At 37.0% G+C, this 25,587-nt stretch overlaps 1 protein-coding gene across 1 annotated transcript in view; it reads left to right on the top strand.

Moving 5' to 3' along the window:
* LOC108682805 overlaps nt 1–24,624 on the top strand; it is a 30,305-nt gene extending 5,681 nt beyond the window's left edge. Inside the window, exons 2-5 of the mRNA XM_018172045.2 lie at nt 5,111–5,153; nt 7,790–7,910; nt 10,111–10,223; nt 21,464–24,624. Coding sequence (XP_018027534.1) covers nt 5,111–5,153; nt 7,790–7,910; nt 10,111–10,223; nt 21,464–22,006 — 820 coding nt within the window. The 3' untranslated portion in view covers nt 22,007–24,624. The remainder of the gene's footprint in view (nt 1–5,110; nt 5,154–7,789; nt 7,911–10,110; nt 10,224–21,463) is intronic.
* The last annotated feature ends 963 nt before the right edge of the window (nt 24,625–25,587 follow it).

Below are 25,587 nucleotides of genomic sequence, written 5' to 3'. Positions count from 1 at the left end.
CACCTCAGTTCTCAGTTCTCAATTGGTTCTCAGTTCTGGCGCCGCCATCCCACTGTTTGAATCTCACATTAACAACTACAGGATAAGATTTGGCATCTGAAGCTACTCGCCGCCGTCGTGAGCGCCAACATCGCTGATTCTTTCGGTAAACACAAAAAATCATCACTATCGCCTCGTCTCACATCAACGGCTCAAAAAAATCATCACTATCGTCTCGTCTCACATCAACAGCTCAAAAAAAATCACCACTATCGCCTCGTCTCACCTAAATAGCTCAAAAAGTCATCACTATCGTCTCGTCTCACATCAACAGCTCAAAAAATCGTCACTATCGCCTCGTCTCACTTCACTAGCTCAAAAAATCTGCATTATCGTCTCGTCTCACTTGAATAGCTTAGAAAATCATCACCATCATCTCGTCTCACTTCAATTGCTCAAAAATACCGCGTGTAGTGAAATTTTGAAACTTATAACCATGAAATTTTGGCTAATTTTTGCTGCTTTGGGACCACGAATTGAAACCAAATAAAATCGCGTTTCGCAATGTGCTTAATGCAGCAATGTGTTTAGTGCATTAATGTGCTTAATACATCAATGTGCTTAGTGCATCAATGTGCTCAGCACATAAATGTGTTCAGTACATAAATGTGCACAGTATTTTCGGTCGAATGGAAGGAATTGAATGATATGCAGGCATGAGCGTGAGGTGCGGATGTCGGTAGAGAAGTCGGTGGATGTCGGTGGAGTTGTTCGCAGTTGGTGTCCGTAAACAAGCGCCCGTCACAAGCTTGTGACCAACCGCATAACAACAAACGTTGTTGCCCCAACACCTTCACCATTATTGGACTTTACGTCATCACAAACGAGCATAAATCAATTATCAGTGCAAGCAATTCATGCTATGGGGTTTAACCTTCTTGTATGACCGGCTGTAATGCTGGGTTCAGCGCATTCTTTATTAATGAGAGCGCTCATGTAGCATGGAAAATAATTGACCTGATTATGATTTAACATATATGTAACAGTCTAAAGTATAACTAATTTATATTGAAAGTGTGATTTTTTTCTAGAATCTCTGTCATTGTTTTATTGAGAAGGATTTCTGCGGAGTGGCCTATCCGGTTTTTGAGTTACAAACTGGTGAATTTTGTTGAAGTCAATGCCTTTTTCGAATTGGAATACAATGAGACACGAAAATATAATACACCGGGATATTTTGCTGAAATTTCTGGTTATTCGGGAATGATCATTGAGATATTTTACTGGGCAGGTAGACTCTTAATATTCAATTTTCTTCATTGACTGATGAGCTGGACGAAATTTCAAAAAAACTTAGAAATATTAATTTTATTAACTCTGTTTCTCCGTTCACATTCTCTTCTCATAAATTTTCATAACCTATTTATGTTTTTACATGAAAAATGGACTTACATTTCAATGTTGTTCGATATTATTATTATTTTCTGGCGCCGATGTCGAGTATATAATCTATGGTAACGATGCACGGGTAAAATCTTTCCCCCTTTTTACTGCGTCTGGGAAGCTCATGAGAATTTTTTGTATAGCTTGCGGTCACTGCTCGTTGGAACACTTGTCTTTTTGTATGTAATTATCCGGCCTTCAGAATAGAGACGAAGCAATGGGCGACAATTGTTCGGGAACTGTACTCATCGGGAGCCATGCATTTTCTTACCGATCGTGGGTGGCAGACACTCGAAAAACAACGGGTTCGGGTAGCCAGAGATGCAAGGAACTGTTGGTTATGTCTGAACAAATGTTGACTTTGGTTTTCCCTTCATATTAATCTTTTACCTTTAAAAGTTTTCTTTTCATCGCTAAACTCTGAAAAAGAACTGAAATTTATCCGCAAAGTTCTCATTAGCCCATAAGTGCCCAGAAAATTTCGCAACTGGGATAAAACTTTGTTCGAAACAGAGGGTGCTGAATTTTTGTTTGAAAAATTATGAAGGTTAGCAAATTCAGTAAAACATTGCGGTTCAGGAAAAATAATTTTAATATTTTTTTGGTTTTCTTCCAATTCCAGAACAATAGAATCTGCACGAATTTCAGAAAACTAAATTTCACATAGAAAATCGAAAACTTTCTTATTTTGTTAGATCCAGCAGCCAAAAGAACAGGTTCAATATTTTCAGCTCGAAATGCTTGAGGCGAAAAATTTTGAAAATAATTTGTCCCACGAATTGTTGCTGAAGGTCGGATCTCCGGAGTCGCACGTGCCAGGCGGTTGTGCAATTCACACAGTTTGATCAGTTTACAAATAGCTTCATGTTTGTTAAAGACGCCGTATAGTGGTAATAACAAGTGCCCACAAAGCTCTACTGTTCGCGATGTTTGGTTGGAAAGGATAATAGAAAATTCAGAAAATATTGACCATGTTGCAAAAGAATTTTGTAAGCCGTTATCTGTAAAAATTCAATCTGCTAGATGTGTTTTCCGAGAAATGTTTGGCGCGCTGCACGAAAATATAGCTTTTCCTGTTTGAAATGAACCCGGATAAAATTGCACCGAACTTTTGTTATGGCAGTAAGTTTTTTGATTGGGATGAGGAAAAAAGCTTATTAGTTTTTGCACAAGAAATGCATTGCGGCAATCTCCAAAAGGTTAGGATTCCGGTGAAAAAATGTATCTGTGTTTTTAAGAGAAATTTGGAATGCTCCCATTCTCTACATTTAAAATTACATAAATTATGATACTCTATTATTGCTTGAAGCCAATTCACTGTGGACAATATCGACTCCCGCATTCATTTGTAGTTTGCCAGCAAAATATGAAAAAATTACAATCTTATAAATGGAGTTTATGTGATTAAACACGGTTTCTTCATTCAATTAAAACTTAAGGAAATAATTTTCTTCGACTTGTTCACTGTTACGAGAAGTATTTTCGTCTTAATTTTTCTTAGAAATTATTAATGTTGAAAACGCTATAGCTGGTAACTTTTTCAGCCTTCTTTCCTTCTTCCATGAGAAGTTGAGTTTTTTTATCTCTTCAGCTGCGGTTATTTCGGTTTTTACACTTAATTTAGCTTTTGTAGGCAGAAAACCGCACAACTCCGGAATGGAGACTAAACCCTTAGAGCGTACAAGTTCTTCGCTTGGCTGACAGTTGGCTACCTTTGACTAAATCTGCTTGTTCTTGGCTACTTTTGGTTAAATATGATTGTACTAGTCTAGTTTAAGATAAATCTGCGTGTGTTGTCTAGTTTTGACTAAATCGGCTTGCGGTTGGCGGTTTGTGCAAAATCTGCTGACGTTTGGCTGCTTTTGGCTAAATCTTTTGGCTAAATCTGCTTGTGCTTGACTAGTTTTGGCAAAATCTTTTTGTGTTTGGCAAGAAGGATTGAGACGAGGTTACTCGTGTGGGTGGTACACTGACTTTATGCCTTCAAATGAGCCTGCATACAAAATTTGAATTTAATGAAATAGCTCATTCTGTTCGACTGAAAATGAATCATTATTTTCCAGTAAATTAAATGTAATTATTTTGGAACCGGATTTAAATTCGATTATTGTGATTCTCTACTCGGGCGCCATGTTTCAAAACAGTTTGAACACGCGCAATTAAGCGTGAATATGAGTACAAGGCTATCCACTTGATTGACTTTAAAAACCATAAAAATATCACCGCATTTATATAAAAAATACTCGCAGTATTTATATAGAAAAGTTAATACAAGCCGTTTAATAATGCACCTGTTGTTCGTTCACTTCAAAAATGTTGAGTATTTCTATTAACCTAATTATTTGTATATTCCTAATTAGACATTTATGTATTTTTGAGGACACATGTTAAAAGTCTGATAACCTGAAAGGCAGAAATGACAATCTTATCAGTCGCATTCCTCAGGGACAGGTTGAACAAAGTCAAGCATATCTTGACTAACAAGTCGCTGCCAAAGAATTCTCTTCAAAAATGTTCCCTTAAATTCTTCCCCGTTTTTTTGACGGCGTAAACTTTAATGGTTTTAATAATAGGCTGACTAGAATTACAAATTAATATCATGTGATGAACTGGCTAAGAAAGAATTTAGTGGATAAATTAGTTTCATTTTACTTGCGGAGATCGGTTTTTTATAGAGCCTCATCATAAAAATTCACGCTAATAAAAGAAACTAAATTAATTTAACGCAATATTGTTGATTAGTTGTGTCGTATCACAGATACCGAGAATTACCGCTATCTCTCATTAATTCTCCCACATGAGAATTTTACTGGTGAATTTTTTATAGTGTATATACCACACGTTTTATTTCCAAGTACTCGTATTTATCAGTAGACAAATTACATTTTTAAAGAAACTTATACATCAACTGCATCAAATATCGACGGGAATGTTTCATAGTTTGCCTAATCAATGCATATACGAGAAACTTTGCATGCACTTTATAAATTACAAGCAGTTTTCTACGTAATTTCTCCCATTCTGCAGATACTTTGTTTATATTTTCGCCCGCGATATAAATATATTAATACGAGATAATGTTTCTCATGCATACTAAATATCCAATGTCCATCATAATATCCATACCAAAGTGTAAATGATCTCTACTACTTTACTTTATGTGTTATACATAAACGATATACATTCTCTAAAAATTGCGCACATAAGTCTTATATGTTCTATGTCTGTTCGATGCACGCATTCAATACCTCAGCACTCATTTAATGTGGCTGTTCGAACCTGCGCTTCACAGTGCGCATGTCTCGACGAGAGGCAAGTGGTCGCGTAATTCAGGTCGTTTGCTTGCCATAAACTTCAGAGACGAGACTTCAGAGACGAGACTTGTGCTCTGAAGGAGCAATTGTCACGCTGTGTAAGTGGAGCACGTGGGTGTTATACCAGGGCATGTGTTGCACCAGATTTTATATAGGGAGTTACACCGACTTTGGGTGTGACACAATTGGAAGGAATGTTACACCAGGGCACGCGGTACAGCAGACTACACCTAGACTTTTGGTGTTGCATCATGGCACCGGAATTTGCACCTGTAGATTTTATTAATAATAATAATAAGCGAGCTGTTTAGGAATATTGTTGTAAGAAAACTTTTGTTCAATTTGAACTAATATCTATTTTTCTTTTGTTGCAGACTGCTACACTTCATTCTCATAATCTTAATCATCCTGATACTGGTGAGTGCTGCATGTTGCATCAACAAACTCATTTTAATACATGAATGACAGATTTGCAAATTAATTGCAAAACTTATTAACTAAATTATTAACTTAACTAACCAAAAAAATAGAATTAACTAAATGTTAAATTCTATAAAAACCTATGAATTAATTCAGTAATCTCTAGCTAACCAAATGTTTTAAATCGTTATTTTGTATAAAGCCTTTAATGGTGCTTCACGTTGCATGTGTAAACTATGTGTACATAGCACAACTGAGTTCAAAGGTATACATGTGCGCGTCAGTATACGAGGTACGTAGTGTGCGCGTGCAGTCTATAGTGCTGCGTTGTGTACGTCTTATCAGTATCGGTATCTGTAGCTCGAGCACAATATACGCATTGCCGATAACAAGACTTCGATGCCCCAATGAATATGAGAGTAGAAATGTTGAGTACTCGATAGTAGGGAATATTTTGGGATATTATAATCAGTATTGGAATTTTATAGGCTAGACTTTCACGTTTTCATATGAGGCGGTTCAGCAGTTTTTTTTACTGTTAAACTTAACTGCAACCGGCTGGTAAAAAAATCATGTAAGCGATATTTATTTGCACCTGATCTTCGTATTTAACGGGTTGTTTAGATTATTTAATATTTTACAGTGTTGAATTTTTACTTTTCGGATACATAGGAATTTTCACCTAAAAAATTTTAAACGAAGCTCAGTTGTTCACCTAAGTTTTAGGTAGTTTCCTGGGGTAATTTTTTCAATTACCAGAAATTTTACGCCTAGATTTCCTGAAGAGAAATTTTGGAGCTTCTGTGATCACTGAAATTATATCAACTTTGAGTCATGAAAACCTACACGTAATAATTCATTACATTAAATAAAAAAATAAGATTATTTCACTGGGAAAGATAGACTGTAAAAAATTCAATAATCATAATATATTTTGAAAACAAATTTCTATATTCAAAAGATAATAATTGATATTTAACATTATCTTACTGCTAGTTACATAAACAAATTATTTACAAATTATTTACAATTTTTGCATCGAATAATTATAAAGAATATTTCCTTTTAATTATTCACGTTATTTTCGTTGATTGCTCATTATTAATTATGGCTTATTTGATTATGAATAAAATTGTGAGACCGCTATTATGATACACTCATAGAAATGCGTGAAACTCTGTCCAGGTAGCGATGCACCTCATGCTTCTGTTATGGTTATTTCTACCCATTTTTCCCCGAAAGTGTGCCACGATTTGAGTAATATGACTGATAAAGTTCTCCAGGTACACTCTCAAGTGAATTGTATTTTGGTGAGGCGAGCAATACTATCTGATGTAATCTAAAATGTGCCACGTCACCATTACTTGCTATAGAGCAGGGGTTGTACACTCAAAAAAATGAGTGAGACTTTGTCGAAAATAAGATGCACTTTTTGCCTTCATGTGGGTCATCCTGACCTAGTTTGGCTTAGCAGAACGTGTATCACTAATTGGACAGTATGACCTATTTAATTTTTCTGGGTGTACTATCAAAACCTCCTTAAGAACACGTAGCGGCCAATTTCTCGTTTGTGATTGGCGGGTTTAGCTTAAAAAGCCTTCATTGATTGACTAACGGAGCTACGGGCTATTTTTGATAGTACATCTCCAGGCTTGTTAGAGAGACCACACACTTGCTCTTATAATCTCTGTACATAACATGACATTCTTGCGATAAATAGTGACATTGTCCTGTAACTCTTCTACTTCACATATCACGATCACCATTGATAAGGAACTCTTGGGGGCATCTGGCCATGAATTGTCCTCGATCAGCGATGTTGCAAGATGTCTTTACAGTAAAAATCCTATCATATTTTTCTGCTACGTTAAAGTAGGATGTGTGCAAGATGATGTACGGTAATTACATTAACAATCCGATCATATTTTCTTCGTTGTTTAAAAAGGATGTGTGAACAATCTTATCGTATTTTAGCCATGCTAAAATAGGACGTGTGCAAGACGTTGTCTTTACATTGAAAATCCTATAATATTGTTCAGCGATGTTAAAATAGAATACGTGCCAGATGTTGTTGGTGTATCAAAAATTCGATCTTATCTTATTCACGATGCAAAATATTACACTCCGATCTTAACTCCAATGCTAACAAAACCATTTCAAAAGTATACAACAACATTCTGTTTAATTAATTTAACGAAACCTAATAATTTTTTTACTTAATGAATATTACACAATAACATACAATTTACTTACTTTTACGTAGTTTAATAACTTTATTAACTAATAGTAACCACATACATGATAATTGATGCATTTTACTGAATGCTTTCAGCCGCTGCCACGTGGCTACAATATCTCACAATTAATTAATTCATGAATATACTAAATTTATTGCACATGAATCATGATTGATGTTTTTGATTGAATGTGATCATTCGCTGCCACGTTGCTACAATAACTCACAATTAATTAATATAATACATTTATTAAACATGAATCATAATTGATGTATTTGATTGAATGTGATCAGCCTCTGCCACGTTGCTACAATAACTCAAAATTAATTAAATAATTAATCTACTAAATTTATTACACATGAATCATAATTGATGTATTTGATTGCATGTGATCAGCCGCTGCGAAGTTGCCTCGGTCAGGCGCCCGCCACACACATCGTCACAGAGACCGGCCAGTGCGTGACCATCGCTCCTAAACTCGCGCTCCTCAAATCCTGCGACTCCTCCGACCCCAGCCGTGAGTCCTAGCACTGCTAAGTGCCTGCTTGTCTTTATGTGATTATATGGGATGATTGATAGGATGTGATTATTGATTCTGAGTACTAATTGATGAGATGTGCTATATATCGTGATGTGCTAAATAATGTGATATAACAATAATTGTAGTGGTGTAATGGTAATTGATGCTATGTGCTAATTGCTACGATGTGAGCATTGCAGGGATGTGTTAAAAATACAATTTATTTGATGTGTTAAATAGCGTATTGTGATGAGCTTTTTGCAATAATGTGTATATTGATGTAATGTATTGATGTTTGATGTTAACTTTATTAATACACTCCATAATACATAAATATTTATAAGATAATAAGCACGTAGATTATATTCGAATGCGTTTACCTACCAGATACAATGTAATGTTGTACTGCTAACGATTCATGCCGAAATTTAACACGAACGATTGCAAACCAAACGATACCGATTAAAAGCGAAAAGTAGTAAAAGCCTGACAGATTATTTGTCAATCCTAAATAATGTTAGACTTTATAAATCGAAACAATAACAGTCTAGGGTTAACTCTATTAAATGAATGAGGATTATAATTTTGGAAAACCAAGGTTTCTTGCGTTAGTGTACATCCTGCGTTAGTGGACACCCTGTGTTAGTGAACAGTCTTCGCTGGTGAACATGCTGCGTTCATAAACATTCTGCGTTAGTGAACATTATTTCATTAGCAAAAATTCTGCATTAGTGTACACGTTTTCGATAGTGAACATTCTGCGTTAGTGAACATTTTTTTTAGTAACCATTCTGCGTTCGTGAACATTTTTTAGTTATTGAACATTCTGAGTAAGTACTTATCGTGCTGCTGCCTGTAAAGCGCGACGCCGAAGCCATCCGATGCTTCAGGTTTAGTCAGCGATGAAGAATCGTTCGGCATTACTGAGAGATTAAAGAGCTTTATCCTCTGCCTCCCTCACCAGTGAGTAATGTCTCCGTGAATGAGCTATTACATGAATACTCGTGTTCATGAATAATGCAGGAGATCGAGTGCCTGATCATTATGCGTCCAGAAGGCAGCCGTAAGCAAGTGGCAGATATCCTGATACGTTAGACCTCAGAGCTGATGTAAAATGAGAGGGTGTTAAATATTTCAGATGTAATTTGATGATATTTATAATAAAAATATAATTATTATTGGAAAGAGACATTTTAGATTTTAACTGAACACTCTTTAAGATCATAATATTCCAAGGAGTGTAAAAGTGTTATAGAATTTGTGGTTGCCGTAAAAGTCGTTCCAGCTTCTTCATTACCCACCGATGAAGTGCAGAGTGTATATATTGATGAATGAGCAGTTCATAACATCAGAGTCAATTTTTCTATAAAAAGAAAATATAATGGAAAGTTTTACGCTGTAAGAGTTAAATTGGAAATTCGTGCGCTGCAAGATTTACACTGGAATTTGTACACTGCAAGATGTGCATCGTAAAATTTTTTACTGGATAAGATGAGTGAAAGTTGCTTGCGTTCACCTCGGCCGCAGCTACTTAAAATTAAATTCAAAATGGTTTCGAATGAAACAATGTCAAGTACTCTTATTAACTGCACGGGACAAATAATCTATGGCCAATAATATTGGAATCTATTCGTTGTGTTAGCGTGGCTGTCAATGCTACTGATTAGAATTTGAATTACTGGTTTAAGTAATTGAAATAACGGACCATTTACGGTGTGCAAGATCTTCAAGAATTTACCCGTGCTCTGAAAAGTGCTTACACAACTCACCTCCGTACACGACGTCTTAATTTATGTTTCTAAAAAGACTGTCAGGCAAAATATTGACCATAAATCAGTTTGGTAATGCTAAGATATACGACGACTCTATCAAGCCCTAGAGGCGTCCTCTAGAAAGCGCGTATAACAACTTTGCTAGAGAAGATTTGTAGCCGTAGTACGTTATCGAATTCTGTATTAAAGATGCAAGTATTCATGGTAGATATTCTCGAGACAACTTATTTACGGGGTGAGCAACGTAGGGGTAATGTTAGAATATGGTAAGTTATGCTGCACCTGAAATCATAAGAAGACTACTATCCAAAAAATGACTATATATATTGCCTATTTTCAATCAATAAATGTAACCAGCCGTTTTTGCAATGCAAATGCTATCTGAAAGAATTTAATTAATAGGTAAATTCTTGTTTTCCCTACAGAAAAAATTTACCGAGTAGCTGTGAACGCGACACACATCGTCATGCTCAACGAGCAGCGCTCCAAAGCTCTCTGCTACGCCAGAGGCTCCAGAAAAGTCATGGCTCTTAAAATTGTGAGTACTTTACTGATAACATTTTGAGCACATTACTGATGAAATTGTAAATAACTTATTGATGAAATCATGAGCACCTAATTGTTTGAATGGTGAGTATTATACAGTTGGAATAGTAAGAACTTTTGTGAGGAGACTTCGAGTTCTATATTGTTGAAATTGTGAGTGAGTTACAGTTAAAATTGTGAGAGCTTTAATGTTAACAATATCAGTACTTAAAATTATTGATACTTTAAGGACTATTAATTATTAGTAATACTTAAAATTATTAATAGTACTTAAAATTATTAATAGTACTTAAAATCATTAATAGTACTCAAAATTATTAAAATTTTAGTGTTGAGATTTTGAGTACTGCAATGCTGAAATTGGAGGTCAGTTATTGCCTTTAATAAGGAAAATGCCTAGCAATGAAATGAAAATTCCCATGCCTAGCAATCATTTAAGCATATTTAATCATATGAATGTTATCTCTGCACGTAGAACAATTATGTTCAATCGATTTTAAATCATGACAATTAAAATTTGCATTAGTTTCCCCATACAGTATTTACTTGAGGTGGTAGGAAAAACTTTTCTTTAGAACTGTGGGGGTTTCGCCCAACATTTCGATTTTCCGTAAAGAGATTCATTTTATAAATGTGCAATGGAGCATCATTAACATGGACACGTGTTAAAATAGGGTTATAAACGTTTAATCATTAATACATCATCAATGGTAGGTACTGAAAAGTTTTCAATTTTACTACAGTGATTGATTTCCAAGCTCCTAACTGTCCACTTATTTGAGTGTCACCATAAATACATGTATTGTTTCCATATATCGGAAGCTTAAACCAAATATACATTTTTCGTGTCCATCTATTAAAAGCCTACGCCATAAATACACTCGTTGTTTCCATTCAAATAAAGCCTACACCTTAAATAATCTGTTGTTTCCATATACATAAAACTTACACCATAAATACTCCTACTGTTTCCATGTATATAAAGCCTAAACCATAAATAGAGTTGTTGATTCCATATATAAAGCCTACACCAGAAATACGTTTGTTGTTACCATACATCGAAAGCCTACAAGATCGCCTATAGCGCCTCTCTACTAGTACACTACAAATGCTCATCACAGTTCAATGGAGCCTGATAGCTTAAAGCACAATAAACATGTAGGGCGGGTGAGGCAGGTCTCTGTGTGAGGCACATTAGCGCTATTTACTGCACCGTTGCATTGTCGCACTTCTACTCAATTGTGTCGCTCACTCCTTGAAACCTGCGGCATTCAAAGTCTTCAGCCGAATCCCCGCTTCTTGGAGAATCTGAACGCGAATTTATAAGAAAAGAAGTACCTAGCTGTGAAGACCACAAATTTGTGAGAGAATTCGCTTTGATTTTTACATTGCTTGCAAAACAGCGATTGATTTGCAGTAAGTCCCTTGGTAAATCTAGCAAACTCAGATATTTTGACTTTCCTAATCCATGCATTTTGAGCGGTTGCACTGAATTCTTCCATTGAAATTATTTAATATGTACTTGTCCGGTCCGCACAGCAGTACATAACCGCTAACAGTTCAGCTCCGCCTTTCATATTCACTAATCTACGCACGCATTGACGGATCATCCGCAGCTTCCGGCCTCTGTAAGGCGGTTGCATGGAGCGCAGTGTTCGGTAAATAATGAACAGATTAGCTGCCTTCGGATTATGCCTTCGTAAAGTGAAATATTAAATCTCAATAATAAATCTACATTATTGCTGTTTGTTCTAGCAGGACCAGCAACAGAAGAGATGAAATTAGTAAACACGTAATATAATACATTTAATTTTTTTGTTAGAATATCGAAAATTACTCATAATTGTGAAACAATTATTTATCTATTGTTGACGCTTGCACGTCCACAATCGAAAACTACTGTTCAAATATAGCTTAAATCATTCGTACTTTATACTGACCTCCTTACGAGTCACTGCCGGCGATATTTAGGAGTCGTTGTAATACGATATCTGTAACCTTATACGTAGGCGCTTGGGAAAAACCATAAAGCTACCCATCTTATATGGACAAAAACAATAGATAATATTCGCCATACGAGAACAGTGGAATAAAAAAAAGAACACACACGCGTGTGATTAAATACGCTATTGTATGTATAGCATTGCCCATGAACAACCGAATGAATCCAGTATTAAACTCGCAGAGTTGAACATTTTTCAGCTTGAAAACACAGGGCTGAGATGGATTTTCATAATACGAGATCTCAGGTAAAAAATCCTTTCTTATTATTCTACTATTTTGCGTTTGGAACGCGTGTTTAAAATGGAACGGCAATAGTTTGCGAGGCGGTCAGTGTGCGTTATTCACTGCTTTGTTGTCTGAACATTTCAAGTACTCATAAAAGTAGGTCTATTGCGTGTAAATAAAGACCACCCTGTAACAAGGAGCTCTAGCCATGTATGGCAGTTTGCGTGATAAAATTTACCAGCTTTGTAATAGTTTCTGAACCCTTCGTTAGTGAGATCATAATCGCCGTTATGTTATGAGTTTTTGGTGAAATTTTGTATATTTATTAATGCTGATGGTTTAAAATTACCAGATTTTTACTCGTGTACATGTAATAGGTTAATTTCAACAGCCATCTTACTTTTCTCTCGGAAATGGATCACTACTTTTTGCGGCGTTGAAGTTTCCAGAAAAATTGAGAACCCCGAGGTATTCCTATTAAGGTGGTCGAGGGTTCGGCGAGTGAAAGCAGTTCATGATAAAAAATATTTTTGGTGCATGGAAAATTTAGTATTACATTGATGCTGCAATTTTTGCATTATTTGCAACAATTTCTATTCATGAGCAGCAACCAGCGATCGTTATGAGCGCCTCCAAACGATCACATTTGCACCATCATATCAAAATTACTTTGATACATTATACAAATGAGGCTCTTCGTATGCAGAAAAGGTTCAGGGTTTTCTCAGGAACTCTTTGCTGTGTTTCAGGCGGTTTTCAATGAGTTCAGTTAGCTACGCCTCATCAGCGGTCTCTTCCAAACCTGTCCAGATGAGCGTTACATTTTTGGCCGGACTAAAGAAAGCGTCCATAAAATTAAAGGGCGTTTCATGTGCATGTGCATCGGCATTAGTGGTAGTCAAAACATGCGTGTAATAACAGCCTTTAGAAAGTCATGGGACCTAAAACTGTACAATGAAAAATCTAGGAGTATGAATATCAAAAGTGTTTATTCAATTTATTTTTTGATAAGGTGAACATTATTCACAAAAGTTATCTGAAGCAAAATTCAAGCCCTCATAAAGAATATTCACTGACGTGACATCAACTTTTATGCTGACATGCCTCTCGACATGTACACTGGCATGCCCAGTAACATGCCTAGCAACTTAAAAACTTACCTTCATATCTCGAATCATGCCTCACAAAATAAGAGCACAGACATTCCTTACAACATTTCATCTGTCATGCCTCACAAAATAAGTGTTAGACATGCCTTACAACACGTCATTTGTCATGCCTCACAAAATAAGAGCACAGACATTCCTTACAACATTTCATCTGACAGGCCTCACAAAATAAGTGTTCAGACATGCCTCACAACACGGCATCTGTCATGCTTCACAACATATGTGTTCAGACATGCCTCACAACACGGCATCTGTCATGCCTCACAACATATGTGTTCAGACATGCTTCACAACACGTAAACTGTCATTTCTTGCAGTCTGTCTCACAGCAGTAGTATAGTCATGTTTCTCAAGATGTCTGTCACTATACAAGTGTTCTGACATTCCTAGTCTCATCACTCATGTGATACTCCTAATGTATCCTCACTAGTAACATTCCTTGTCAGTACTCTCAATATTGTACACTTGCCTCACAACATTCACGTACAAGGAACGACGGTGAAAGTTTTCCTCCGTGTCCTTACATACGCTCGCCGACAGCTCAATCAGATCCAAATTAAGGCTTACGCTTGAGTTTTCGACTGTCGAACTCGCCTAAGATTCCACCATGACACGGGCATTTCTTTGAGTTCTATCCAAATCTCGGCTTCTACCATTGAGATTCTCTCACCAGCTCATAAGATTCCACGCAGAAAACATTCGTGAATCTCAAATTTAGTGTTCATATATTGAAAAATATTTTGTGTGTGAATTTCTCATCTTGAACGCAGTGAGTCGCGCTCATCTGTCTGCGGATGCCGGCTTTCCTCGCGCCAAGGAAGGCTGAGTCTTTGCCTATAATTATTGGCTTGGGCTTGGGAGGCTCCCTAAGATGCCCACAAATTTATTGGCAGGAAGCCATAATTAAACGACTTTAGAAACCGAATACATAATCAAGTTAGGAAAATTTAGAAGGTCCGTGTAATGGATGCAGGTTCTGAGAATACTTTATCTGGAACGAATACCAAACAGCATCATTCGCTTGCCAACTCGAATGTAAATGGCGTTTCCGCGCCCTGGCCAGGCTTCGAGCATTAGCTTGTAATGACTTTTAAAGTGGTGGTGATTACCAGGTCATCATACCAGGATTTACTTGCTGTTTATAGCTCATAAAAAAGTTACATCTACATTCGCAGATGATACTGAAGTACTTTATGTGATACTTTTTACTTTATGATACTTTTTTAACGAGCAAAAGAAGTATCAGCAATTACGAACGAACATAACATCGAGGATATGGATTTTCTGTAGTAGACGCTGCTTGAAAAATTATCGATATTTCCGTATTAAACTCTAACAAAACATCGAGTAAAGAACAATTTTTTGTGAGGTTGCTATCAGCAAATTGTTTGTACTCGTATATATTTATTCATGGTCAATGAAAAGTGATTGATTGAAGCCATAATTACTTTGGATTAGGTTTCCCGAAACCTGGTTAAACTTTTTAAAGTTTCCTCATAATTTAATTTCTCCGGATGGGAGGAGACTCCTATAACCAGCACGAAATTGAAAGTAATAACTCCATTTAAGGTTCTGTGGGCAAGAGACTTAAGAGGCTACAAGAGAGAGGGTTACTAGGACGCATCGTAATGGCCGTAATACGAACGGTGCTAATGACAGAGTAGTTACGTGGCCTATTGTTCTCAGGTTATCGGCGTCTGAGGCAAATAACCACCCGCAGAAATATTATGAATTACCTAACAGAAAGTCAGCCCCGGTCTAACCGTCCGTCGTTCGGTCACGCTGTCTCTCACCAGCAATTATACTTTGCTTTTACTGTTCACTCTTGCCTGAACTTTATGTGCGTGCGGCGGGTTGAGGACTAACCTAACCCTTAACCGTCACGTGAACAGTGGTCCAGGTTATGCTTTACACGACGCTGGTGGCCCCCAAGCTAAAAACCTGAAAAACTCGCGTGCCATGACTCGGTTAGGGCACGTAGCGTGCAATTTTAACTTCGAAAACTAGGTCAATTTTTTTCGTTCGATTTTTCATTGTGCTTGTTTTCACAACACCGGAAATTATTGAGGATAAATTTACTTGCTTTTTTTTACTTCTACAATTAATTAGGTCTCTAATGTCGTTCATTTTCAGTTATCGATTTATCTGAGATTGTTTTCGTAACTTAATCGCTAAAAACATACGGAAGCACAATACAGAGCGGCTCTGATTAATGATTTCATAACGATGCTGTAGTTAGAGTTGTTCGGAGCATCTCTCCGTTATTGACACTTAAAGGGTCATTAGAGCTCCCGAACAAGCCAAATCTCGGGTTCCATTCACGATCTAATCCCTTCAAAAATGCCGCCTCGATCGTCTATATGACCACAAGACCTCTATGAGTGCTCTAATGAATCGTCGATTCCTGGCGCACGATACAAATCACACGGGCTTTGTTCCCCGTTTTCGAGGACCTTTTTGTAGCACTCGTAGCTGGTCGCAGTTCAGGACAGCTTTTGTCCTCAGCGTCGGACTCCATCGGAGCGGCGAACGTCCGCGCCCGACTACTTGTTAGACGCGTCCTGTTTGCTGAGCTAATGGCGGAACTTTCGTTCTTGGCTTCCAATTACATCATCTCGATCACAGCCGCTTTCTATCATGGCTGTGCTTGATAAGTCAATCACATTCCATGGGCTGCCATTCAATGGATTTTTTCTATTCAGCCACGAGTGGTTCGAGTGCGCTGGTCTCGACGTGTCATCGTTTTTGTTGATAAAGGCTGACAGTAAATATAACAGATAAAGTGGGTTCATCTGATTTGAATAATGAACCTAATAATAATAATATAATCATATAACGAAAGCATTACAAATTTTTAAAGCGGATATTGACCATCAGCATGTTTGCTTGCTCCAGAAAGTCTCATTAGTGACGCAGGAAACAAACATGAAAAGGTGTTTTTAATTGTTTGGTTTTGTGTAACATTTCCGTTGACCAATGAAGTGAATCCTCAGAGTGCTTTGAAGAGGGAAATAATTATTCCAGCGCGCGGTAACTAAAGACGACTTCCCGTCGGCACACCTGCCGGCATCAGTACACAAATGCCACGTGAAAAGCACATCGAATCTCCAGATTGAGAATCGGATACACAAATGTAGACATCAGCGCGATGACTCAATTCGCTACAGATTGCGGGACTCACCGCGTACTGAAGAAACACTGTTAAATTGAATAAGAACTCACGTGTTTTGCTTAAGAATTAATAACTATTTTATGCTTTAGTGCCTTATTTTTTTGCTAGATGGGCGTTCATTCGCATGAGTTTAGCGATGAGGCGTCACGGTTTCGTCACAAGGCTGTGACCAGCGGAAGCGCTGTTCTTGGACGTCACAATCACATTGATGGATGACGCCCCGAGTAACCCGAGACGCCGGCTTTTTCGGTGCATCAAAAGAAACGTTTGCGGGACGCTTGATATTTGGCTGTCGTCTGCTACGTAATGCCAATGATACCTGAACTTTTAATTATTATGTTATTTTCATCTTTCGTAACAAAAAGTGAGAGACAAATATTTAAATAATTTTGCTGATGCTCATCATTCGTTCAACTGCGGTGTATGAATTATCCTGGATTTTATGAGCATTTGCCTCTAAAATAATCCTGTCCATCATAATATATATTATCCGGAACAATTTAGTCCAAATTACCGATATTTGTCATGATTTCCCATTAATTATCGCATTTTATTAATATTTCTCTCCTCTGATGGTCTTATATTTTGTCCCTGAGCGACATTCATTCAAACATCTTCGTCGTCTCATTCAGAGCACAGCACCGGCCATTGGATGGCCACTGATAATCAGCCGAAAATTTTTCACTGTATGGCGCTAACTCACCGCCCCATCCTAACCCTGCTCTGTAGCACAGACTACGTCTCTAGCTACGGCCGTTCTTGCCAACGCGCACGGTTATTTACGCTGCCACTTGCGCGACGGTAATTTCATATCCCATGATCGAGAGCAGCTACGTAAAAAGGATATACTTTATCGATCGAAACTTGATGGTAATCACAGAGCAGACAAAAACTCCCGTTGCTGTGAGCAGTCCTGCGAAATGCTTCGCCTAATTGCAGTTCTTGGCCGGAGATTTCGGACGTGGTCGCGAGAAAGATGGCGCTGGGGTCGCATTTTTTCATAGATGCTCTTAGGAAGCTGAACATAAATGATGTTTAGCACATAACTTATGTTATGATGTTCACATAACTTATAAAAATGTAGCACCAAGCGCATGCCCTGCAGGTTTTGTTTGGTAGCTCAAGGTTGTTTTATGCTACATAATTGGACTAGAGTATGAAGTGTGGAATTATTTATAGCAAAGACTTGCTTCATTAATGCGAATTGCGGTGCTTGTTCGCGTGTGCGTATCTAAGCGTAATTTCCGATAAACTTGATTGGAGTGAAAGTCTGCTACTTTTCTTGAGCCATACGTGCACATTTTATGCATACTCACTGAAATTTAGTCTCAACTAAAAGAAATAACTCAGATATTCGTTATTAATTTGAAATAACACATGGGTGTCATGTTTCTCAAATTTAACAGTACTTTCCTTTCTAAATGATTCATTTTTCACAAAATATTATTGAATCCCTTTTTATAGAAGCTCGCGAATCACTAAGGAATGAAAATGCGTAATCAATTTTACCTAATAAGTAGACATAAAAGTTTGATTTTATAACCTATATATAAATATACTTCAATACTAACAATCGATCGTTTAGACAAATTTTTTCTTAATTAGTTTTCGATAAACTTTCGATTGAACAGAGGTCTAATCGAACGCAATATTTGTCAGTCATGCAGTTTTCCTTGAAGCACCGCCATGTAATCGGTGACATTCCTAAATAATGACTATAAAGCCGAATGATGATCAAGTTCTTATCTCTCCGCAATGTCTTGCAACGATCATATGAAATTAATAGCAGTTTATTAACATTTTTATGATCGCGCGCACGCACCATTAGTCTAGCACGTACCAATATGGGGTGAGTAATTGTGAAGACTCGTGCGTCAAAAAGATAAGAGATTCATCAAATGATGACCTCATGGTAAATAAATTCTCATTTGTATTGCGATAGCTTAAAGGATTTATAGGCAATTTATTTGAGATCTTTGGAAATTTTTCGAATTTTTGATATTGAAAAATGGCCAGTAGAACTTTGGTGATTAACGTACAGGAATTAACGTCTGACCAACGTGTATAATTATATTTCTGTTGTTTAAAGAGTCATCAAGTTAAATTAGGTTATAGTAAATTATCGTAGACCCATAATATAAAGTAAAATTAAGCTTAATGCTATAAATTTTTTTCTTATCATTGTACATGTAAGAAATATATTAAGTGTGTTATAAAAATTTGAATATGCGAGTGACATGCTGAAACCCTAAAGATTTTGGACATAATTTTTTGGTAACGAGATTTAAAATCTTGCCGTCAATTGTCAACGACCATATAGCACCATGTACTTTTCACCAGCGTAGGTTTAAATAACTCAAAATTTCCAAATGTCGCTTTCAAGTTTCAGAAGTTGGGCAATAAGTCACTAGAAGGCGGAGGCCAACTTAAATTGAGTCTTTTTGTTCTAATACTGGGCCTTTGTTCGTCCGCATTTCTCAATGACACTGTGTTATTGCTTGTGGTTGAGTGGTTGACTTCCCTGCTACAAACATCTTCCATAAATTTTATTCCAGAAATTGAAAGCTTTTAATGCACGAGTTACACATGGAAGAACTAAAACTATAACAATTCATCTTCCAAAATGAAGTTAGCCATTTATGAGTAAATTTTGCATTCAGGTTCATTCATCATGATGTAGATTTTCTAGTTTGTAAAACCGTGAGTCCAGATATCTGGGTAGATAATTTTCTCTATGCTGGGATCAAGTGAATGAATATGCTGCGTTTCTTAGCAGAACCTTCAGCAAATAATTAATTGTATATTGTTTCGTGTTGATCAATAATTGCATGATGAAAGCTAAGTTTGTTGTTTATATGTTTATATAATATAATTATAATATAATATAATATAATATAATATAATATAATATAATATAATATAATATAATATAATATAATATGCGTAAATTCTTTGAGTTTCAAATCATACCATCTCTGACTCATTGCCTCATCAATAAAACAATCTTCTCTATTTTTCGTGAATTAATCCTATTTGTGATCTCGTGAGGTCAATAGTATAATCTGTCTCTTTTCTATGATGCACGCTAACAAATGAAAATTAAAGACATAAAACGTTTTTTATCATCGAAAACACATTTAATTTTCGCTCCCTTTCTCACTAGAGGCCAATTTTAGAACCCCTCAAACCATGATCTGATGGCGTTCATGCACGATAAAAATTTGCCACATGACTATCCCATTGTTCAGTAAAGTCTTTAAAACTTCATACATAAATGAACTGAATCACGCAGCACGCAAACAGTTCATTGAGAAACGTTCTACTCTACGCTGACAATGCGAGGCAGACACAAGCAGACGCTCACCACGTGTCGCTCTAATGACTATAACCTGGCATTCACATGCGCCCAGTCTTGCATCCACCGTCTGCGACTAGCCTCTACCAGTCGTAAAACAACCTCTGACCACCCTTTACCAGTCCCAAAACAGCCTCTGACCACCCTATACCAGTCCCAAACAGCCCCTGACCACCCTCTATCAGTCCGCAAAAGAGCCATTGACCAGCTTTTACTGGTCCTAAACAGACTCTGACAAGCCTTCATCAGCTGCTTAAATAAAAGTTCTACCACTATAACACACTAAAACAGCCCTTGATCGCGGCTATGGTCTTATTATTGACATGCCTTCATAACGCCATTAATAGTCTCACAACAGCCTCCAACCAGCCTCTGATTCGTCAACAATAACCCTATACATTCATTCAGCCTTTCTTTACTTGCTATAACTTCGTTAGAATTTCTTTGTTTCAAATGCCATATAAATGATGATAAACCGCTTCATATGGTCAAAGTGATCCAAACTGGACAGACATAAATGATCGTGGCATTCACCAGATAATTGAGTTCAAATTGGTAAAGATTCTCAGTAATCGCCCGAGTTAAATTCTCCTGATACGACAGGTGCATATATCAGGTCCGCGTTGACTTCGAAGTTACGTAACAAACTTCCAACTGCGCACGCACGCTTTCGATTTACCTACATAAAAGCTATGTGACGAATGACTTGGTCCTGTTATCTGTTCCTTGTACACCGTCCGTGTTAATGACATGCAGACAACCGTCTGCACTCCAGGCCTTTATATTCTGTTAATCACTGGACGTGCGGCTTGTGATCTAAACACAACCGCTTTGAACGGGTACTCAGGGCTCAATTTGTGATGAAAAATGTCGCTGAAAACCGAAAAGTTTATGCATTTATGCGTCTTTTCAAAATACTAAATTTTGAAATGCAATTATTTGCTCTAAATGAAGTAAACTTCCTGCTGAAGTTAAAAAACCGGGATTTATTACTAAGAAGCATTCTAGGTAAAGGCTTGCAGGAAGCGAGATTACAAGAAAATTGCGCTATTTAGACGCATTTCTATGACTGCAGAGAAAGTTAAATTTATTGTATTTCATCATCATATTCTTTGAAAAAAGTAAGCATGCCCTACACCAATGACAATTCCACAATTTTTCACGATCATTCATCATTAAATTGCCGATTTCTTCTATAATCCAGTGTAAAAAAAATGAATTTATTACATTTTTCCTGTGTTTCCCTTTTTTATAAAATTTTGTTATTGCCACAATACGATTGAAAGTTTTTTCTTTTTATTTTACAGAAGAACTACTGCATGCATCCATCCGACGACATCCTGAGGTGCGAGCCTCGACGAAGAAATTTCGAATGCCACATCCAAGAAATCAACGCACAAGGAGGCTACTTTTACTTCAACTTCGGCAAAGGCAAAAGAGACTACATGGCATGGGGGAGAAACGGTAAACTTCAAAAAGCCAGAGACAGGTTTTGCAAGACAAATGAATCGAATAAACGAAGGAAAATTAGACACCTTCATTCCAAGTCACGCAGTGGCTCTGAAAGATCCAGAGAACTCCTACCACGGAGCTTCGAGCGAAGCCAAAGTGCTTCATATGAGTCTGGAGCGAGATCATTCGAGGACTATGCTTCTGTTGAAGGAAAGAATAGTAATTATATCAATTCTCTTGAGAAACACGAGACTGGAGAACGGTTTCTCAGTGGAGAACATAATTTTCTAAGAGATCGTGCTTCCAGTGAACGTCAACGTGGTCACGTCAGAAGGAGAGGCTCCAGGAAATGTAGGAGGAAGAAAGATAAATTCATGAGGTTCATGTACAAGACATGAAACTCACAACATGAAGATTATTAGCATTCACGAATATGCTTTTATCATTTTACGTTTAAACTCCGTGAAGCTGGAGGAAGAAGCAAACGATTCAAGTGGAATTATGATATGTCTTTCCTGCTCATTATTCGTTTTAAAATTCGATTGTCTCACGCAATTTATTCGCAGCGAACTGGAAAATTTAACTCGGAAAATGTGTTGAAAATCCCGGTTGGGTATTCATGACATACCCAGTCTTAGCAGCACCTCAATAATGCGTATTCTCTATTCAATTCGCTTCTCGGAAATTTAAATTACAAGTACGATTCGACTTTACAATATAACATTTTGCCATTCGCCGTAAGAAATAGGATGTGCTTCAGCAGTGTTATTTTCTTTTGATCCAAACTTTTTGCCATTATTTATTCATAACCCAGAGACTTAAAGCTTCACGAATAACTTTTACTAATCCGGCCAAGATGTGTTCAGCAATGCTCCACTTGGAGTTTTCACGAAGCTTACCCAAGCTTATCGAAGCTCGGGAGTGAATGAGCGGTTGGAATTGCCTAGATTGGAGAAACGAGTTGATGGGTCGGAACCCACGACAAGCTGCAAAAATTTTAGTTGTAATCGGCAAGTTTAAGGGGTGTCCAATAATCGGCAACAGGAACATCGCTTAATCAGAGCTGACACTACTATATTGTATAATGATTATTTACTATTACGAGAGCATAATTCCTACCTGCCAGCAATCCAGCATTTAAAGATGATTGACTTTCACTTTTTCTAATTAGCTTTTGCAAATATTTTATCGAAAAACTTGCCGGGGTTATCATAAAAATTTTTCCAGAAAGTTCTAGCTTTGTTAAGTATGATGAAAATCGGCATAACTTTTACATTTGTATTATTTTTTTTTATTTTATCTCTTCATTGTTCAACTTTTGGCTTGGTTAGCGGTTAAAACAAGTCTTCAATCAGGATAAATCAGGTTGCAAGAACATAAATGCTCATGTAAAATTTGTCTTCATAAGAACGGAGGATAGAGCCCTGACCGACGGTGGTCACGGCACGCAGATCTGATGCAACTGCGGGTATTGATTGTTAATATAGCGTAGTGATTTTCGAATATATTTTGTAATAACTGAAGGATCTATACGTGCATATTAACTTAAGCTATTAAGTCATTTTACCTGTACCATAAAGTGCCAAGCATTAACGTAAGGACGCTAGAACCTGGTGAAGTGAGCGTCACTATATGCGAGGAATCCAAAAGAGGCTAAGCTTAGTAATGAATGAGAAAATAATGGTAAGTGTCACGACTAAGTTTTTATAAAGATTATGTTGAATAAAAGCGATTACGTTTTGACATGGAACTGATGAAATGAGTTAAACGTTAATGTGAATGTTTTCTTTAAGGTATGGATGATATTTGGTGGATGAATTTCATGTAGATGTATGATGTCGACACAAAGATAGGAAGTCACTTCATTTACGAAATTACAAAACAAACAACTATGTCAACTATTATGTGCCAAATTTGTAGAAATATATGTAAAAGTTACTCGGAATCTACATTTTTAAATTGGGTGTTTAGTTGTCAAATCATCGAACGAAGGCATTTCATTCCAAAAGAATATCATATTTTCATTTATTATCTATGTGGAACTTCTAAAGTAAGTGTGACATTTCTGTGTGGAGGTCGAACTGACGTTCAACTTCAGTTTGAGTCAAGAAAAACTGTCTTCGTTCTATAAAATGTACTTCTGTAGGTGGATGTCATGACACAGTAATGGATGTTTCTTGAACTTGTCTTTGTAATGCGTAATGGTGATTTATGTTGATACCGATATCTTTGTAACGCATGATTGTGAACGTTTGTTGATACCGATGTCATTGCAACGTATGACTGTGAAAGTCTGTCTATGCCGATATGTTATTTCAACGTATAATTATGAAACTCTGTGTATGTTGGATTGAATGCACGAAAAAAGTGCCTGGATTCACGATTTTTGCCTGTTTTTTTAACGTATAAACGCTGCATGTTGTTGTTGTACGACGTTGTAAAGCTAGTCAGAGGCTCCCTCTTATTCTTTGTAAATTTTACGACTTTCCAAGCTCTGAGGTTCGATTTGTACAATGACGTCCGCTTTATATTCCGTATAGATTTAAGCATTTGTTTTATTACGTTAATATCAAGCGCACTTCGGCCAATGAATCATTTATAAATTTGACGTACATGTTTCAGTTTGATAAAGTTGAATAAATAAATAACGCTTCACTATCCAATACACGAAATTAAAAAATAATTAAATGAATACGGGTTGATCGAATATCAACTTTAATGTTTCGTATAATAAAATTTAATTATTTTGGCTGCCATTTTAGTGTTTCAATTGTTCATTGAAGAACACTTATGTATTATTTTGACACGCCATTTTTAGCGATGCTTTTATTTAGTAAGCTTCGGTAATACATAGTTACCATTTATTCTGTAATAACTGTCACTTATGATAAAGCTTCGAGCCTGAATTTTGTATTAGATCCTTTATAATATATTTTTGCATTTTGCATGTCATTTGAAGGTTGCTTACTTGTGCTGGATAATGCTGGTTAATCTTGAATAAAAACCTTCCCCTGAATGATTTTTCATCCAACAGCCTAAAGAGAAAAAAGTATAACAATGATGAATATAAATCAAAGTATTCTTGTAAATGAAGCTAGATTTGTTTATTTTATCTTAATGCTTGGGTAGGATTGCACGGTTCTATAAAAATGAAAAATAAAAAATGCAACCCAGAAAAAACTATGAATTAACGAACATCACGGACTGCCTCGCGCGAGGAACGGTGGTACAGAATTATGAGAGGCATGAAACAGAGAAAAATGTTCTTTTTGTGAGGCACACCGACCTTAATGTGTTGCGAGGCACACCAACCGTAATGTGTTGTGAGGCACACCAACCGTAATGAGTTGTGAGGCACTCCAACCGTAATGCTTTGTGAGGCACTCCAACCGTAATGAGTTGTGAGGCACACCGACCGTAATGAGTTGTGAGGCACACCGACCGTAATGTGTTGTGAGGCACACCGACCGTAATGTGTTGTGAGGCACACCGACCGTAATGAGTTGTGAGGCACACCGACCGTAATGAGTTGTGAGGCGCACCGACCGTAATGAGTTGTGAGGCTCACCGACCGTAATGAGTTGTGAGGCTCACCGGCCGTAATGTGTTGTGAGGCTCACCGACCGTAATGAGCTTAAGATATGCCAAGCTATCAATGTCTGACGTCATCACAATGCGCACGCGTCGCGGATACCAGGAATTTCCTATCAGGTCCACATTTTTAAGACGCATTTCCGAGTATCGGGCGACAGCCGCCTGTTCGCGTGGTGAAATCTTGCACACATCATCTCACGTTCCGAAATTAAGTTGTTTCATATTTTCATAGCTAACGAATTTTAAGCGAATAATTTATAGGTTTATCATGAAAGGCCAGCAACGAGCTGACTATCGTGTGTCCGAAGTTAACATTACAGATGAAGCTAATCATTATATCATTAAATGTTTGATAAAACTTAAATTTCCTGAAAGTTTGTGAGAA

This window comes from Hyalella azteca, unplaced genomic scaffold (assembly GCF_000764305.2).
Source record: "Hyalella azteca isolate HAZT.00-mixed unplaced genomic scaffold, Hazt_2.0.2 contig7030, whole genome shotgun sequence".
Taxonomy (NCBI): Eukaryota; Metazoa; Arthropoda; class Malacostraca; order Amphipoda; family Hyalellidae; genus Hyalella; species Hyalella azteca.
The sequence above is the reverse complement of the archived record's forward strand: the minus strand, read 5'-3'. Positions and strand labels throughout refer to the sequence as shown.